The 13906-nt window shown below is 35.1% G+C and overlaps 1 protein-coding gene across 2 annotated transcripts in view; it reads left to right on the forward strand.

The window, feature by feature from the left end:
• The window catches only part of LOC136037101 (glycerophosphocholine phosphodiesterase GPCPD1-like), a 93199-nt gene that overhangs the window by 15207 nt on the left and 64086 nt on the right, over positions 1–13906 (forward strand). For both annotated transcript variants that reach the window (XM_065719557.1, XM_065719555.1), the window contains exons 3-4: positions 2369–2520; positions 10990–11121. In XM_065719557.1, the coding sequence (XP_065575629.1) occupies positions 2369–2520; positions 10990–11121 (284 nt within the window). The remainder of the gene's footprint in view (positions 1–2368; positions 2521–10989; positions 11122–13906) is intronic.

A 13906-nucleotide genomic window follows, 5' to 3' on the forward strand; every position in this document is an offset into this window, starting at 1 on the left:
CCTTTATTTGGGAACTGAACTGATCTTTGCAGGGGAGGAGGAAAGTTTGACCTCTCTGAAAAGGCTCCTAAATTCTTGACATCAGCATATTTACCAGAAGGGGACGTCGGCCCGCAACAAAATCTATTATGAAACAAGAGTTAAGCTTATAGTTGTATTTCTAGGCTGATAGCTGATCCGACGTCTCTGGGAAAGAGGATAGGGCTCTGAAATTTTACTACCGTCAAGCTAATTACTGTACATGTTGGTGGAATCCAACAAACCCTGGCTAGCTGCCACAGTTGTGGTGTTTACTGCCCTTTCTTGATCCGCCCTCTCTGAGGTACGGACTACATTTTGTCCTCTGCGTCCATCATAAGTGCTTATTTTATTCCTGGGAAAGGATTGGGGATTAGGAGTACAATTTGCTTGTATGTCTAATATTCGTGTTTGATGGGGATAGCTTATAGAGCATTTAATGCTAGAAGTAAATTCTGTATAAATCTTTAGGTCTTGTTTTATCTTGATTAAGGTACGTCCTCAGATCCGTAATTTTAATTTTTTATGGACATTCTATAATCAGAGGCAATTATAATCAAAATATGTATCGATTACCCTATATTCACCCAGAATATGGATCTACGGAAAGCCGCTGCGGATTTCGTTTTGCGGAGGAACGCAAGCGTCTCATGCCCCTCATTCGTGCGGTTCTTTTGCAAGACGTATGCGTTGTAAAAATCCAACGCATGCGGTTAGAACGTTTGCCGATTGTGGATGAAAAGAGCATGAAGGTAGTTGAAAGGCTGATTTCAGCTTTTAAATTCCATCAAATAATATATGACGAAAGTCATCCTAAGCATAAGAGATCGTATTTAATCCAAAAGGCTTGGAGGGAGATCTCGAGAGAGAGAGGAATTTGCCAGACAGAATGTGGTGAACAGTACACTGGACTGTTTTAACAGGAAGCTATCCGCCAAAGTATGACCAAAGGTTACAATTTCACAGACAGGAATGGGGGAGATATTTGTTTTGCTAATCTGTGTTCCTACCCTTTTTTGAAAAATGCAACTGTTTATTTAGTAATTTCGCTCTAATAGCCCAGTCTAGGCTATATAGATCTAGACTGTGAATTATAGCTTGGCCAAAATCATGGGGAAGATGCAATATCGTAAGTCAGGGACCATGCAGGACAAACAAATAAAAATGTGAATTTAGTGACTCAGATGTAGAAAAAGTGACCAACTGCAAAGATTCTGGTATATTTGGAATATAGGACCTTAATGAGATGGTTAGGAAATGTAACTTGTGGTGTGAACAGAGTTTCACAGTTGTAGTGATGTGGTGTGGAATTCGTACCGCATTACATTTTCCACAACGCACCTGTCTGTGAGAACAGTAGGTTAGAAACAGATATGCGTACAAAGCAGGCTTCAGTGTGTGTGTTTTATCGTTTCATTAAGAATATATTCCCATGCTACATAGTCTTGTGTATTGCTGTGCAGCAGTTTCCCATCGATCACAGAAGCTCCAATAAATAAGGGGCTTTGGCACCAATATCTCACGCTTTTTTTCTTCTGTATTCAAGTTGAGAAGAAAAGAATGTTCCTCTAGTGGATCTCCACTGATATGTTTTGAAATTTATTTTTACTTGTTAGAGGGTAGCTGGAGAACAGTCATGATTGGGACCAGAAATGATTAAATAGTTATTTATACTGAGCTGCGTAACTAGCTCAAATATTGAGTAACCAAATTGTATCAACTATTTATTAAGATGAAACCTCAGAATTCAGCTTTACACTGCGATTTCTATTTCTCAAATAAATACTCGAACAAAAGTTGTTCTCGTAAAATACTTGGAAACCTTCTTTTTGCTCTCGTGTAAGGATATGAAAATGTTGGATACAACATTTAGTTTAGGGCAATACTATATATAGCGTCATTTCATTTAATCTTGTAAGTTACACTTAACCTATTCCGATTCTTAAAACCTAACAAAAGCCAAGTTCTAAGGTTTAACAAAAGGCTTTATCTACCCTTTTGGACAGGACGCTAAATAGCGTCCTGGCCGAGTGGGTCGGTGCGCTGGATTCGGGATCCTTTGTCTGAGAGGCCGCGGGTTCGAATCCCAGTGTACCGAATTCTTTAGTTTGGGACTGGGGTCAGTGGCGTGACTCTGTAAGTTTAGCCAGAGTCGACCCAGCTCTAAATGGGTACCTGGAGAATTCTAGGGAAGGTAAACAGGAAGGGTGTGTGAAAGCACAGGATGGCTGGCCGCCAACCCCCCGTCGCACTTCCTGGCTGAAGGGCTGAGAAATGGAGATCAGCACCGCCGGTAGGGACTGTAAAGTCTAATGCCATATCCTTTACTTTACTTTACTTTATCTTGCAGATGGAATAAAACCTACTGAGGTTGAGGAATTCGGCAACTATGGTGGATTGGCGCATGTAGACAAAGGATGGATAACTCATGAGTCTCTTGTTCATTTCAAGCTTTCAGATTCGGCTGTAAAAATTGACAAAAAGAAGGTGCTTAAAGACAACGTAAGTATTCTCTCAAGCTCAAATCAACTGAGATCCGCAGCTGGGCTTGGATAATTTTCTTGGACCTCTACCAATTGCTATTGTGTTATTTTGTAAGATTATTGTTGCTACTTGCCCACACTGACCAGGTTATGAGTTATAAATTTTAATTTGAGCAGTTTATTCCTTTATTTTTATTTCAGCTTAATTTTTAATTCAAGCAAGAACGTAATTAAAAACTGGCCATAGGGCTTCTAAAGATCAGAGACTCATTTACGCTTTACTGAAAATTGGTTTTATCTCTGACTATCTCATAGGATTTTGTCTACCCCTAACAATAACTACAAACTTTCGTTTCCCCACCCTCTCCCCTTTCTTAACCCAAGATTACCTAACAATTTTCATTTCTATTCCCTTAGCCGCTCCCATAAAGTGTTTTTTATTTAGTTCTACCCCTCCCAAAGTACAAACTTTTAAGTCTACTTGACTCCCCCCCCCCCATTCCCCTCTCTAATGCTTCCTCAAAGTTTCAACTTGATCCTTTTAGTCGTTCTCTAGATATTGTAAATAATTTGAAAACACATGTGCGCATAGCGTCTTTATATTTATTCGGGTATGCGTGGTGTTTCCAGAGTATACTCCTGGGAAGCACTGGAAATCTTGGTATAGTCGAACGATCCGTAAGAGCTCGCTCGAAATAGAATTAATCAGGAACAAAGCAATTTCGGTCTATTTCCGGCCATTTCAGTTGAAAAAAAAAGTTATGTTTAGCAAACTTGCATATTTTATAACTTGCATGTTTTGCGGCCTATGCCCCAAAGGCTTTGAGAACTATGTCATTCAATATCGAAGTGGTCTCAAGATCTTGACAGGAAGTCTTGTGGGGTTAGGGGAGGCTGGGTAGCAAAAAGGATAAGGGAGTAGGGGTGGTTGATTGCCCATCTTTTTCAACTCTTTAAAACAGCAATAGAATTTTGAAATCCCAATTATATGAGTCCCTTCCAAAGTTGCTACAACCATCCCTTTTAAATCGGCATGTGGAAAAATTCATCGAAGTCACTTTGTTCCTTACTTAGGCAGCGTTAATGCGCTGCCTGTGAAACACCACATATCTATAATTTTTTTTATTTTTAAAATTAGAATGTATAAGATTAGACAAAATTTTTAAGTTTTGTCGAAATGGATTTCACTAGCAAACACTGTCTGACTTGCATTTCTTTTTACAAAAATAAGGAGCAATAATGCAATAAAAAAACATTAAGAAAAATAGAGAAACACAAAAGGTAACAAGAATAAAAAAAAGTCTGCCAATTGAAACATATTTTTTTTATTAGCAATATTTATTTTAATAGTCGTTGCAGTAATATTATTTTTATGCTAAATGAATCTTCGTATCCATTTTGTCTAGTATCCAAAATCAAACCAACTTTAATTTTTTTTTAACTATTCCCTACTATTTTTTTAAAACTTCGGCAAATTAGCCTACGGACGTTTCCATCATAGCCTCTACGGCAGCCATTTCTGGATGGCTTGTGAGGTGGTTTTACGGGAAATATCATGCAATTCAGGATTCATCACCTGATATGCCTCTCTGAGGACCCCTATTAAATCGCTATCCTTGTTCCCATTTTTGTGAAAAAGATGTGTTGTTTGGGTAATTATAGTTAATCATGTATTTTACTTTCTACACATCTAGACTACCACATCTGTCGCCACCAATGTTTTTATCCTCCCTTTTTGAAGTTCTCCTTTCTTATCCACCCTTTCATATCCAAAAACCGGCTCCTGTTCTTGGGAGATTTTAGTCAGTAATAAATAGGTCTTATTCTCTCATATTATTTTCTTAGCATTGATCTTATGTCCGATCTCTCTATGTCTCCAGAAGGAGTATATCTCCGTCCATAATGTCGGTGTTAAAGACACTACCCCTTAGAAAAAGTGAAGAAAAGTTGCCTAGATGCATTGAAAGGGATGAGATTTTATAGGACTATATTTTTCAGGAGCAAATAGAAGACCATTCCGTTGACACGAGTTTAGTTGATTTGTCAGACCCTTATCCCAAAAGCGTCGTGCTTCTTCTCATAATTTCGTATACTTCTCATAAAATTCCATATTCTTTAGTATTTTGTTTAGTCCGCTCCTCCAAATTATTTTTAAGCGAAGTAATGATTTTCTCTTCAAGATATTTATCCCCTCCTCTCCCCCTTCATATCTGTACCTTTTGTAGGAACTGAGGGTTTTTATTCACCTTTTACGCTTTACCAATTAACTTTATTTTCTTAAAGTTAGCTGTTAAGTTAAAATATATAGTCTTTAGCATAGACTTATAGCCTAAATAGGTAGCCTATACGATAGAATATGTATTGCAATGCATGAATAGGTAAACAAGCGTCAGACATTTAATAAGAATGGTGGTAATCAGCCAAGTAATAAATATATAGAAAATTAAATACCTGTTTTGCCTGCTTCAAGTACCTTAGGAAACCTTTGCTGGTGACCGGAAGAAGATTCCTTAAGAGTTTTCAAAATACATAAAGTCTGTTGTCTACAATGGTGGTTCTGGCCTCTCGTGTACCTGGGGGGAAAATCTTGGTTACCCCCCTCCCTATCTCCCAAAAAAATTTCATGCAAAATTTTAGCAAATTTTTCATTCATTTACAAAATTGTTTTCAGTTTATTAACTAATTAGTAATTTAATTTTTAATTATTATTTAATATATTATTCAGATTATTGTGAATCATTTTAATTTGTTTTTCACCAGGGGGGGCTTTACAGACAAATTAAAAAACGCCTAAAAAATTTGTTTTTTATGCATTTTCGTTATCTTTTTCCGATTCTGATGAAATGTTTTTGTGGAGAGGGGGTTCCAACCCACTAACCCCCCCCCCCCTGGATACGGACTTGTATTAGAGTATGTCGATATCCCGATATCCGATATGGGAATGTCGATATCCCATTTCCATATGTGGTAGGGGGGCTGCTCCTGTTCTCGATATAAAAATGACGACGGGGACACAGGGAATGTTCGATTAGCAATCCCCATCAACAAAGCTCAAGGGCAATCATTAGAACAATGAGGTATAGATCTGAATACGGATTGTTTTTCCCATGGACAATTTTATGTTGCATGTTCAAGAGTCGGTAAACCTGACAATCTATTTATATGCACAGACAATGGGACAGCCAAGAATGTTGTATATTCGCAAGTTTTACTTAGTTAAAAATATATATATATCTATCTATATTCACAGGTGGGACACAGGGACACAACTACAATGGCGCGTAACTAATATGGCGTGTAACGACTTACGCGCGCGGGGAGGGCTTGGGGGGGCGCGAAGCGCCTCCCCAACAGCTAGTGTTTTATATTTCTTTACAGAAAACCCTTATAAGTACCGTAATTGTATTCAATGGATAATACAAGTATTTTGTGTACTAATCACCATTGAAAACATTTGGACTGACAGCTGTATTTTCAGTTCAACTGTTTTAATGGTTGGGGCATTGTAAAAAAATGCTTCTTATCCCATCTCAATTGCCCTTGGGTTTGAGCGTTTATTTTTAATGTGATGGGGCCAAAAAGGAAGATTTTTAGTGGAAAGTGGGGGAGAAGGGGCAGGTCTTTCAAATGGAATAATTATGTTCGCTTTAAATTTTTCTCATGACTCTTCACTTTCATGAAAAAACTGTTTTTTTTTACTTCTGGTCATTTTTAATACTATACTCATGGCGACTCTAAATATAGGAAGGGCTATTTCTCCGTCAAAACCAGTTTACCGTTTTAACTTTTGAAGAACAATGCTTCTAGAAAAACAGCTCGTTTAGAACGGGTTTGCTTTTCGAATTAAAGTATAGTTTTTTCAAAAATAAACTACTTTCTCTGCAGTAAGAGAGCAGCTTTCCCCCCAGCACCCATACTGCACGTATCATCCTATATTCATCCATGCACATATTTTTCTTAATAAAAAGAGTTCAGAGGTTAAATCTGTATTCATCTGGATATTCCTTCAATCCCTGACGAAAGTATAACAGTTCAAAATAGGGATGAAACCTTTTTTAACTGTGAAGGTTTTTTTGAAACTTTCTTCGAAGTTATCTTGCTTCAATTCATCTGAAGCACCTCTTGAAGAAAGCTAGAAAATATGGACGTAATACGTTTTTTGCGGCCTCCCTAATGGATTTTAAAAAAGAATCCATTGACCAGTACCCTTATAGATGGTGTGCAACCTTGTAATACTCATTAACTGTCAGCTCTATCCGGGTTGCAGTGATACCATCAGTGGCAAACCTGTCTATCGGCTTGAACAACAAAGAAAATATGTTGGCTTGAAAAATAAAAAAAAGTTGCTCGAACTACGATATTCCGCATTGACAGTAGGTTTTTTTCTCTTTCCGTTTTTTTTTCTCCAAAGCTAGTACTAGTATATAATTGAGAGCTAAGATAATTTCTTAAAACACATCGGCCTGCCATAATATAATGAAAGACAATGATCAAAAATGACGTTTATTCATGCCAAACAAGAATACTGAAAAATACCGAAAAGAAGAGAGGACAACCGCCTCTCTTCCGAAGAAAAAACCAACAAAACAATGACTCGTTTTATGGTTGTTGGTATTTGGTTTTAATTCTTATATTTTTTGGCTTTTATTGAATTTTATTTATCTTTTAATTTTTTTCATCGGTTTTGTTTGTTTTTTTTTATATTGACTTTCCGCGTTTTTTCTTTTTTTCACATTGACTTTCTGTGTTTGTTTTTTTTTTTTTTTGCATTTTCCTTGAATATGCTATTTTGTTCGCGCTGAAGACGAGAGGTCGTTGTCCTCTCGAAATATTTCCTTTGTGTGTTTTTTCAGTATCTCCTTTGGCCTTAAAAACCCCATTTTTGATCGTTATCTTTCTTTATATTGATAGGGAGCTCTTTAATGGGTTATTTTAAAGAAAATTGCGGTATTTTGAAACCTTTTGTAATTGACAGAAATAATTTTTAATATAAAATCATTTTTTACACAAAGCTGCATTTTCATGATCAAGATTGATGAGTGACGTCATAATCGTAGGTATATAATCGTCATAAAAGAGAGCTGTTTAATGGTTCATTTTAAAGGGAATTGTTGTATATAGAAACATTTTTTTAGTAAACAAAATAATTTTTAGATAAAATAAATTTTTACGAAAATCTGTAATGTAATATAACAGTGGAGTAACGAATGTTACTTCCTATGCATTCATCTTTTATACGAAAATCAGAATAGGGTTTTTACGTTATAAAAGCATGTTGATATCTATATATATAAAAATAAGTTGTCTGTGGATCTGTGGATCTGTGGATCAGGTGACGTCATGTTTCGGCTGACGTCATGAAATTAGTTGCCATCATTTTTGTTATGACGATGCTTAGTATATTGTAAAACACATTAATTTGGTTAATAATATACCATTTAAAACACCAAAATGAACATGCTGGAGTAGTCACTCGGTGAGAGAGGGTGTCAGAACGGAGAATGAAGGTCCCAGGTTCAAATCCTGGTTAGGCTAAAAAAGGTAAAAAACTAAAAACTAAAAAAAAAAACTGAAAAAACTAAAAAAAGGCAAAAACTACAAAAAAACTAAAAACTAATAAAAAAATAAAAAAGCCGAAAAACTAAAAAAACTAAAGAAACTAAAAAAAGGAAAAAACTTAAAAAACTAAAAACTAAAAAAAACTAAAAAAAAGGAAAAATGAAAAATAGAAGAGAAAAAGAATACTAATAAAATTAAAAATAAAAATAAAAAAAAAATAAAAAAGATAAAAAGCTAAAAAAAGGTAAAAACCAATAAAAACTAAAAAGAAAAAAAGGTAAAAAACTAAAAAAAAAATTCATCTAAAAAACTAAAAAAAACTAAAAAACGTAAAAACTAAAAGAACTAAAAAAGTAAAAAAAAACTAAAAAAAGGAAAAAACTGAAAAATAAGCGGGATATAAAACAGGGGGATATAAATGACGACCGGGACACCAGGACATAAGGAATATAAATGAATCAGAAAATACAACTCATGTTTCCAAATGACGTCGTTTGGAGCCCAAATTGAAAATCCAGATCAATTTATGTCTACTTTCAAAGTAAAAGGGCAAATTTATCATAGAGCAGGGTCTCTTCTACCATTCTCAGGCGAGAATCATAAATTTTTACAATTGTACTTCATCAGTGATAGAAATTCTGAATTGAATGCACGTTGCGAAATTTCTCCCAACATTGAAAGGACAATCGTTTCCCAATTACAACATCTTTTCCACGAAAATAATAATTTAGTGCGTCTGTTCAAAACAGCCATCGATTTGATGCCTACTTATACGCATAAAATTGTTATTTCCGCTGACAAAACGCCTCCTGGCCAACATGTGCGTAGATACAATGCTCCAACTATCGACGAAGTGGCCATCGTTATGGTCGGTGATCAGTTATTACCTCGAGATATTATTCTCAGGGTTTCCACCACACGTGCTACAACTAAAAATAGGCCTACCAATAATACTTTTAAGAAATATAAACCCACCAAAGCTTTGCTATGGCACTCGACCTGCCGTAAAAAAAACAATGGAAAACCTAATAGAGGCCACAATCTTGACAGGGCCTTTTGAGGGTGAGGCTGTTCTTATTCCTCGCATTCCCAAGATTCCAACGGATCTGCCTTTTCAATTTAAAAGATTGCAATTCCCAATTCGATTAGCATTTGCAATCACCATTAACAAAGCTCAAGGTCAATCATTAGAAAAATGTGGTATAGATCTTAATACTGATTGTTTTTACCATTGACAATTGTACGTTGCATGTTCGAGGGTCGGTAAACCTGACAATCTATTTATATGCAGCGACAATTGGACAGCGAAGAATGTTGTATATTCGCAAGTTTTACGCAGTTAATTTGTATTTTATCTATCTATCTATCTATCTATCTATATAAAAACGAGTTGTATGTATGCATGTTTGTTTGTAAAAAGAGCGTTTGCATATGATGTCATTATTAGTACATACGGCTTTGTATATGCAGAGACAATGGGAAAGCCAAAAATGTTGTATATTCGCAATTTTTACGTAGTTTAACTCCTGCAGACGAAATGAATGCTTGCCTAAAAAATTCTAATTTATAGGCAAACGTAAAAATATTAAAATTAACTACAAATATGCGTGTCCGATTGCAAAACGATGACTCTGGTCAAACAGTAGACTCAATTTCAGGACGTATACAACTACCTGCTGATTTCTGTAATTTAGTGACGTCCAAAAATGAATTGATTGAAAAAGTATTTCCGAATATTCTAAAAAATTATAAAAATAATAAATGGCTAAGTGAAAGAGCGATTCTCGCACCCAAAAATATAGTGTTGGGGTGTTGAACATCCGCCTTGGATGTTCTATTTCAACCACAGATAAAAATTATGTGCTGCCGTGTCCAACTCGTCTATCCTGCAATGTTAAAAAAAAGGAGCCACGTAGTGCACAAGAGTTCATACTGGGGAGGGGGGATTTTTCAAAATGGGAGAATGGGGAATCGTGAGGAAACTATTGGAAAATATCAAGAAACAATCATGATTTTCAGAAGCTCTCAAAGCGTCTTACCCTGTTCTCTGCATATTTGAGTACCATTTGTAACTTAAATGTAGATGACGTAACTGGATAATATCTTGAATCTTAGAAAATGCGAAACCTTCTAACTATTTTATTTGTTGAAGTATGGGGATTAAAAACCAGATGATATCCAATGGTAGCTAAGTAAAACCCGTTAGACATACGAACTCAAAGCATAAGAATATGACAATTGGAATAGAGGCCACCCTATCTGCCTTTAATTTATTAATGCTTAAACTCTTTCCATAGAAGGGGGATTAGCACATTTCACCCAATAAAAAATTATATTTAGTTATTGTGTACTTGTCTCTTATAAACAAATAACTACGTTTGATTTATAAATAAAAATAAACAAAAGACAATTTAAAAGCTTATCAATTCTTATATTAGGCCAGGGTTTCAGTTACTTTTTTTTAATGACATCCTTATCACACTTTCTGAATCTGTTTATTTTAGGATGCCAAATTAAGTAAATAATGTCTATTTTGAAATTATCAAAGTCCAATTAGAAATCTTTCTTCAAACGGAAACTGTCTAGAGAACAATTTCTCTATCCTTTTGTTTCTCTCTATTTAAGGTACAATTGGGCTCCCGGTCTATTTTTTTCTCTTTCTCTCTCTACCTCCCTCCCTCCCACTCACCTTCCTCTCTCTCTCATTATCTTTCTCTCTATCTCTCGCTTTTTGGTGTTCCGTCAGAATAAGTGACAATCATCTAACCTGGTAGAAATTATCGTGAAATTCATTTTTAAACGTTTAGCGTTTCTCCGATCATCCGCCTTTTCTTATTATTACTTTTTATTTCTTTTTCAGCTCTTGACTGACAGCTTAGTGTTTCTTTATTGGTATACGGTATACTTCTTATGAAATTCTTTTTTTCAGATTCGTGTAAAATTGACTCCTGTGAATTCTAACTCAGATAACGATACTAACTCACTGAATGATGAGAGTTTGGACCTTGATGAAATTAGACAACATACAATGAATGGAAAATGGCCTATCACTGAAGTTGCGGTATTGTATTGTAAATTGTCTTTTTGTGTTTTTAGATATACGTTCGACGCTCGCTAACTCGGAATTCACGGGGCTACGATTTTTCAAAGTCGCTTAATTTACGCCCCACAGCCATTACAAAGTTAAGAATAACTTTATTAGTATTTTATAGACTGGACATAACAAGGTTTTACTTTCAAATGTCAATTCTTGACTCTTAAACGTGAATAATAAATTTAGTTTGCTAGGAAATAGAGACCTGAAAGTTAATAGAATTTGATGCAAGAATATGTTAAACAAAAATTAATAGATATCATAGTTTACTCGTTGCAACTTGCATACCGGGGTTTCGACTAGTAGGTGTTTGTTAAATAACTTTGAGATATAGAGGTGAACTTCAACTTGTGGAGGAAAAGTGAAAATTAAATGACGACTTGTCCACTGAATTTCGAATTATAGAGGTAATTTTCGGGTCGCTTCGACTTACAGAGGTAAAATATAACTGCAAAATTATTTCGAGTTATGCACGGTTTTTTTTTCGACTTAAACAAGTTTTTCCAATGCGATTGAAAATAATTCGGGATATCTAAGATTTCGAGTTGTCGAGGTTTGAGTTATGGAGGGTTGACAAAACCCAAAATTGCAAAGAAAAGAAGAAAGAGGACAATAAACAGCCCGTAAAAAAATTGAAAATTATGCAAATATTTCGGTCAAGACCTCCGCTTGACCGTCCTCAGTGCAGAATAAACTGATAAAAATATATAAAAAAAACCTTGAAACAAAACACAGAACTAAAATATGATGACCCTTTCTCAGTAATGGTGAAAGCGTAACTGAATAAAAAACAAAAGTCTAAATGACATTTCACAATTTCATCTTACTTACAGCACTCCTAAATGCTAATCGCTTTCCAGGTAGATTATTATCAGGTATTTTATTTGATTGTGCAGAAAAAGTTTGTGGATTTATGTGAAAACGATCAGAATTAATAATTTTGTCATAAATGGGACTTAAAGAAGTTTCTCCCGTGTCTCTATTGAGAGCTACCTTTTGGTGTATGTGCTTTGTTTTCTCAACTGCTTCCCTGAAAACTTGCATGATACTTTTAACAGGGGCAATAATGGAGGTGTTGTTAAATAGGATAAAATGGTGTGGATTATCGTACAAATTTTGAGCCAGGGCGGAATCAAAAATCTCAGCCCTTTGACGTAGCCTCATGGCCTTGTCTGTTGAAGACCTATGCTCTAAAAACCTCTCCCCTAGTTGCTGTTGGGTTCTTCCAATATAAAAACGGCCACAAGAACAGGGATTTCTGTAAACACACTACCAAGAATGGGGCTGGTTTTATCTTTGCAACTGTTGAAAAAGCTCTGTATTTTATCTGAATGTTTGAAGGTGACATTAAGCTTACTTTTTTTTAAGGATTTTTATTAAAATCATTTGCCAACTTAATATATATATCAGGTTTTTTGTCGAGAGATAAAAAAGTCAGATGTAAGGGAGTGGTGAATTCCGCTCCGTTGAATGAAATAAGTTAGTTAGCTATCGGTGTTAAGAGTGATTAGACCAGTTGAATTGTTATATGTTGTATACTAGAGTAAATAAACTTGTTTTATTTGTTTCTTCTATACGGATCACGGCATAAGTGGTGCTAGAAGTGGGATACTCAACTGAATAAAGTGAAACTAGGATTTTTTGCTGATTAAATTATAGCGTAAATTAAGGTAAAGAACCCAAAATTTTTCGTAACATTTAGTGCTGTTAAAAGTACATTTTTTGATTTTGTTATCGTTATCTTCATTTATATATCTCTGTATTGTGGTTAGTGTTAGATTCAAGATTCAAAATTCATTGGTTTAGGAGCATTATTGCCTACGTCGTGACTCGGCCAAACGTTAGTACCGAAGAATTTGCGGTAGCTTGGACTTTGCTCCAGTTTTTCGTTAAATTTTCCACTACCCATAAGCGGAAAATATTCAATTCACAATCTGTTTGTGCTTCAGATTTGATTGATAGTTAAAATAATCTGATAAAAAAAAAACGTTTTACCGTTAAGCATGAAAAGCCGCAGGGTTTATGGTTTACAAAACGTTGACAATAAAATCCCTGAAAAAGAAAAAGCATAAATAGATGCATTCTTGGTTGTAAGTTAAGAAAACTTTTTGAAGGAAAATAATGAATGTTTAGTGTAAATATTCAATAGAAATTGCTCTATGCGTCATACAATTTTCGGTATTGACTTATTTTCCAATATTTCTAATGGCAAAATGGAAACCCTTCTTGGGATTTGTAGCCAGCCCTCCCACATTTAATTGTATCGAATGTTAAATTCATCGAGACCCATAAGTTCTTACATTGACAGATAAAAGGGACCTAGTTTAACCCACATTGTGCAAAAATATTGGATATTAAATGACCCCAAAATGGCGTTATCATATCTATCACACCTTTATATTATTTTTGTGTTCAACCTACTAGTCTTTCACAAATGGCGTGTTACGTATACTTGCGAAAGGGACAGATAATATAGAGCGTACTCCTATAAAGAGCCTGGTAACCCACTCTCTCCTCCTGTATCTCTCTAGAAGAAAATTATTTAAAAGATAAATAATTTTGGATGTTTTGCTTGATAATGATTTAATAATCGTTATGGATTTTGTTTAGTGTTTAGTTAAAATTACACTGAAATTGATTTGCCGAAACCAATTTTGAGTCATTTCAAACCATCGAGTATTAGAAGTTGGACCTAAACCTAGGTCTACGTTAAGGTTCAGTATGCCACCAGCCCCTATTGCACTTGCTGACT

This window comes from Artemia franciscana, chromosome 16 (assembly GCF_032884065.1).
Source record: "Artemia franciscana chromosome 16, ASM3288406v1, whole genome shotgun sequence".
Taxonomy (NCBI): domain Eukaryota; kingdom Metazoa; phylum Arthropoda; class Branchiopoda; order Anostraca; family Artemiidae; genus Artemia; species Artemia franciscana.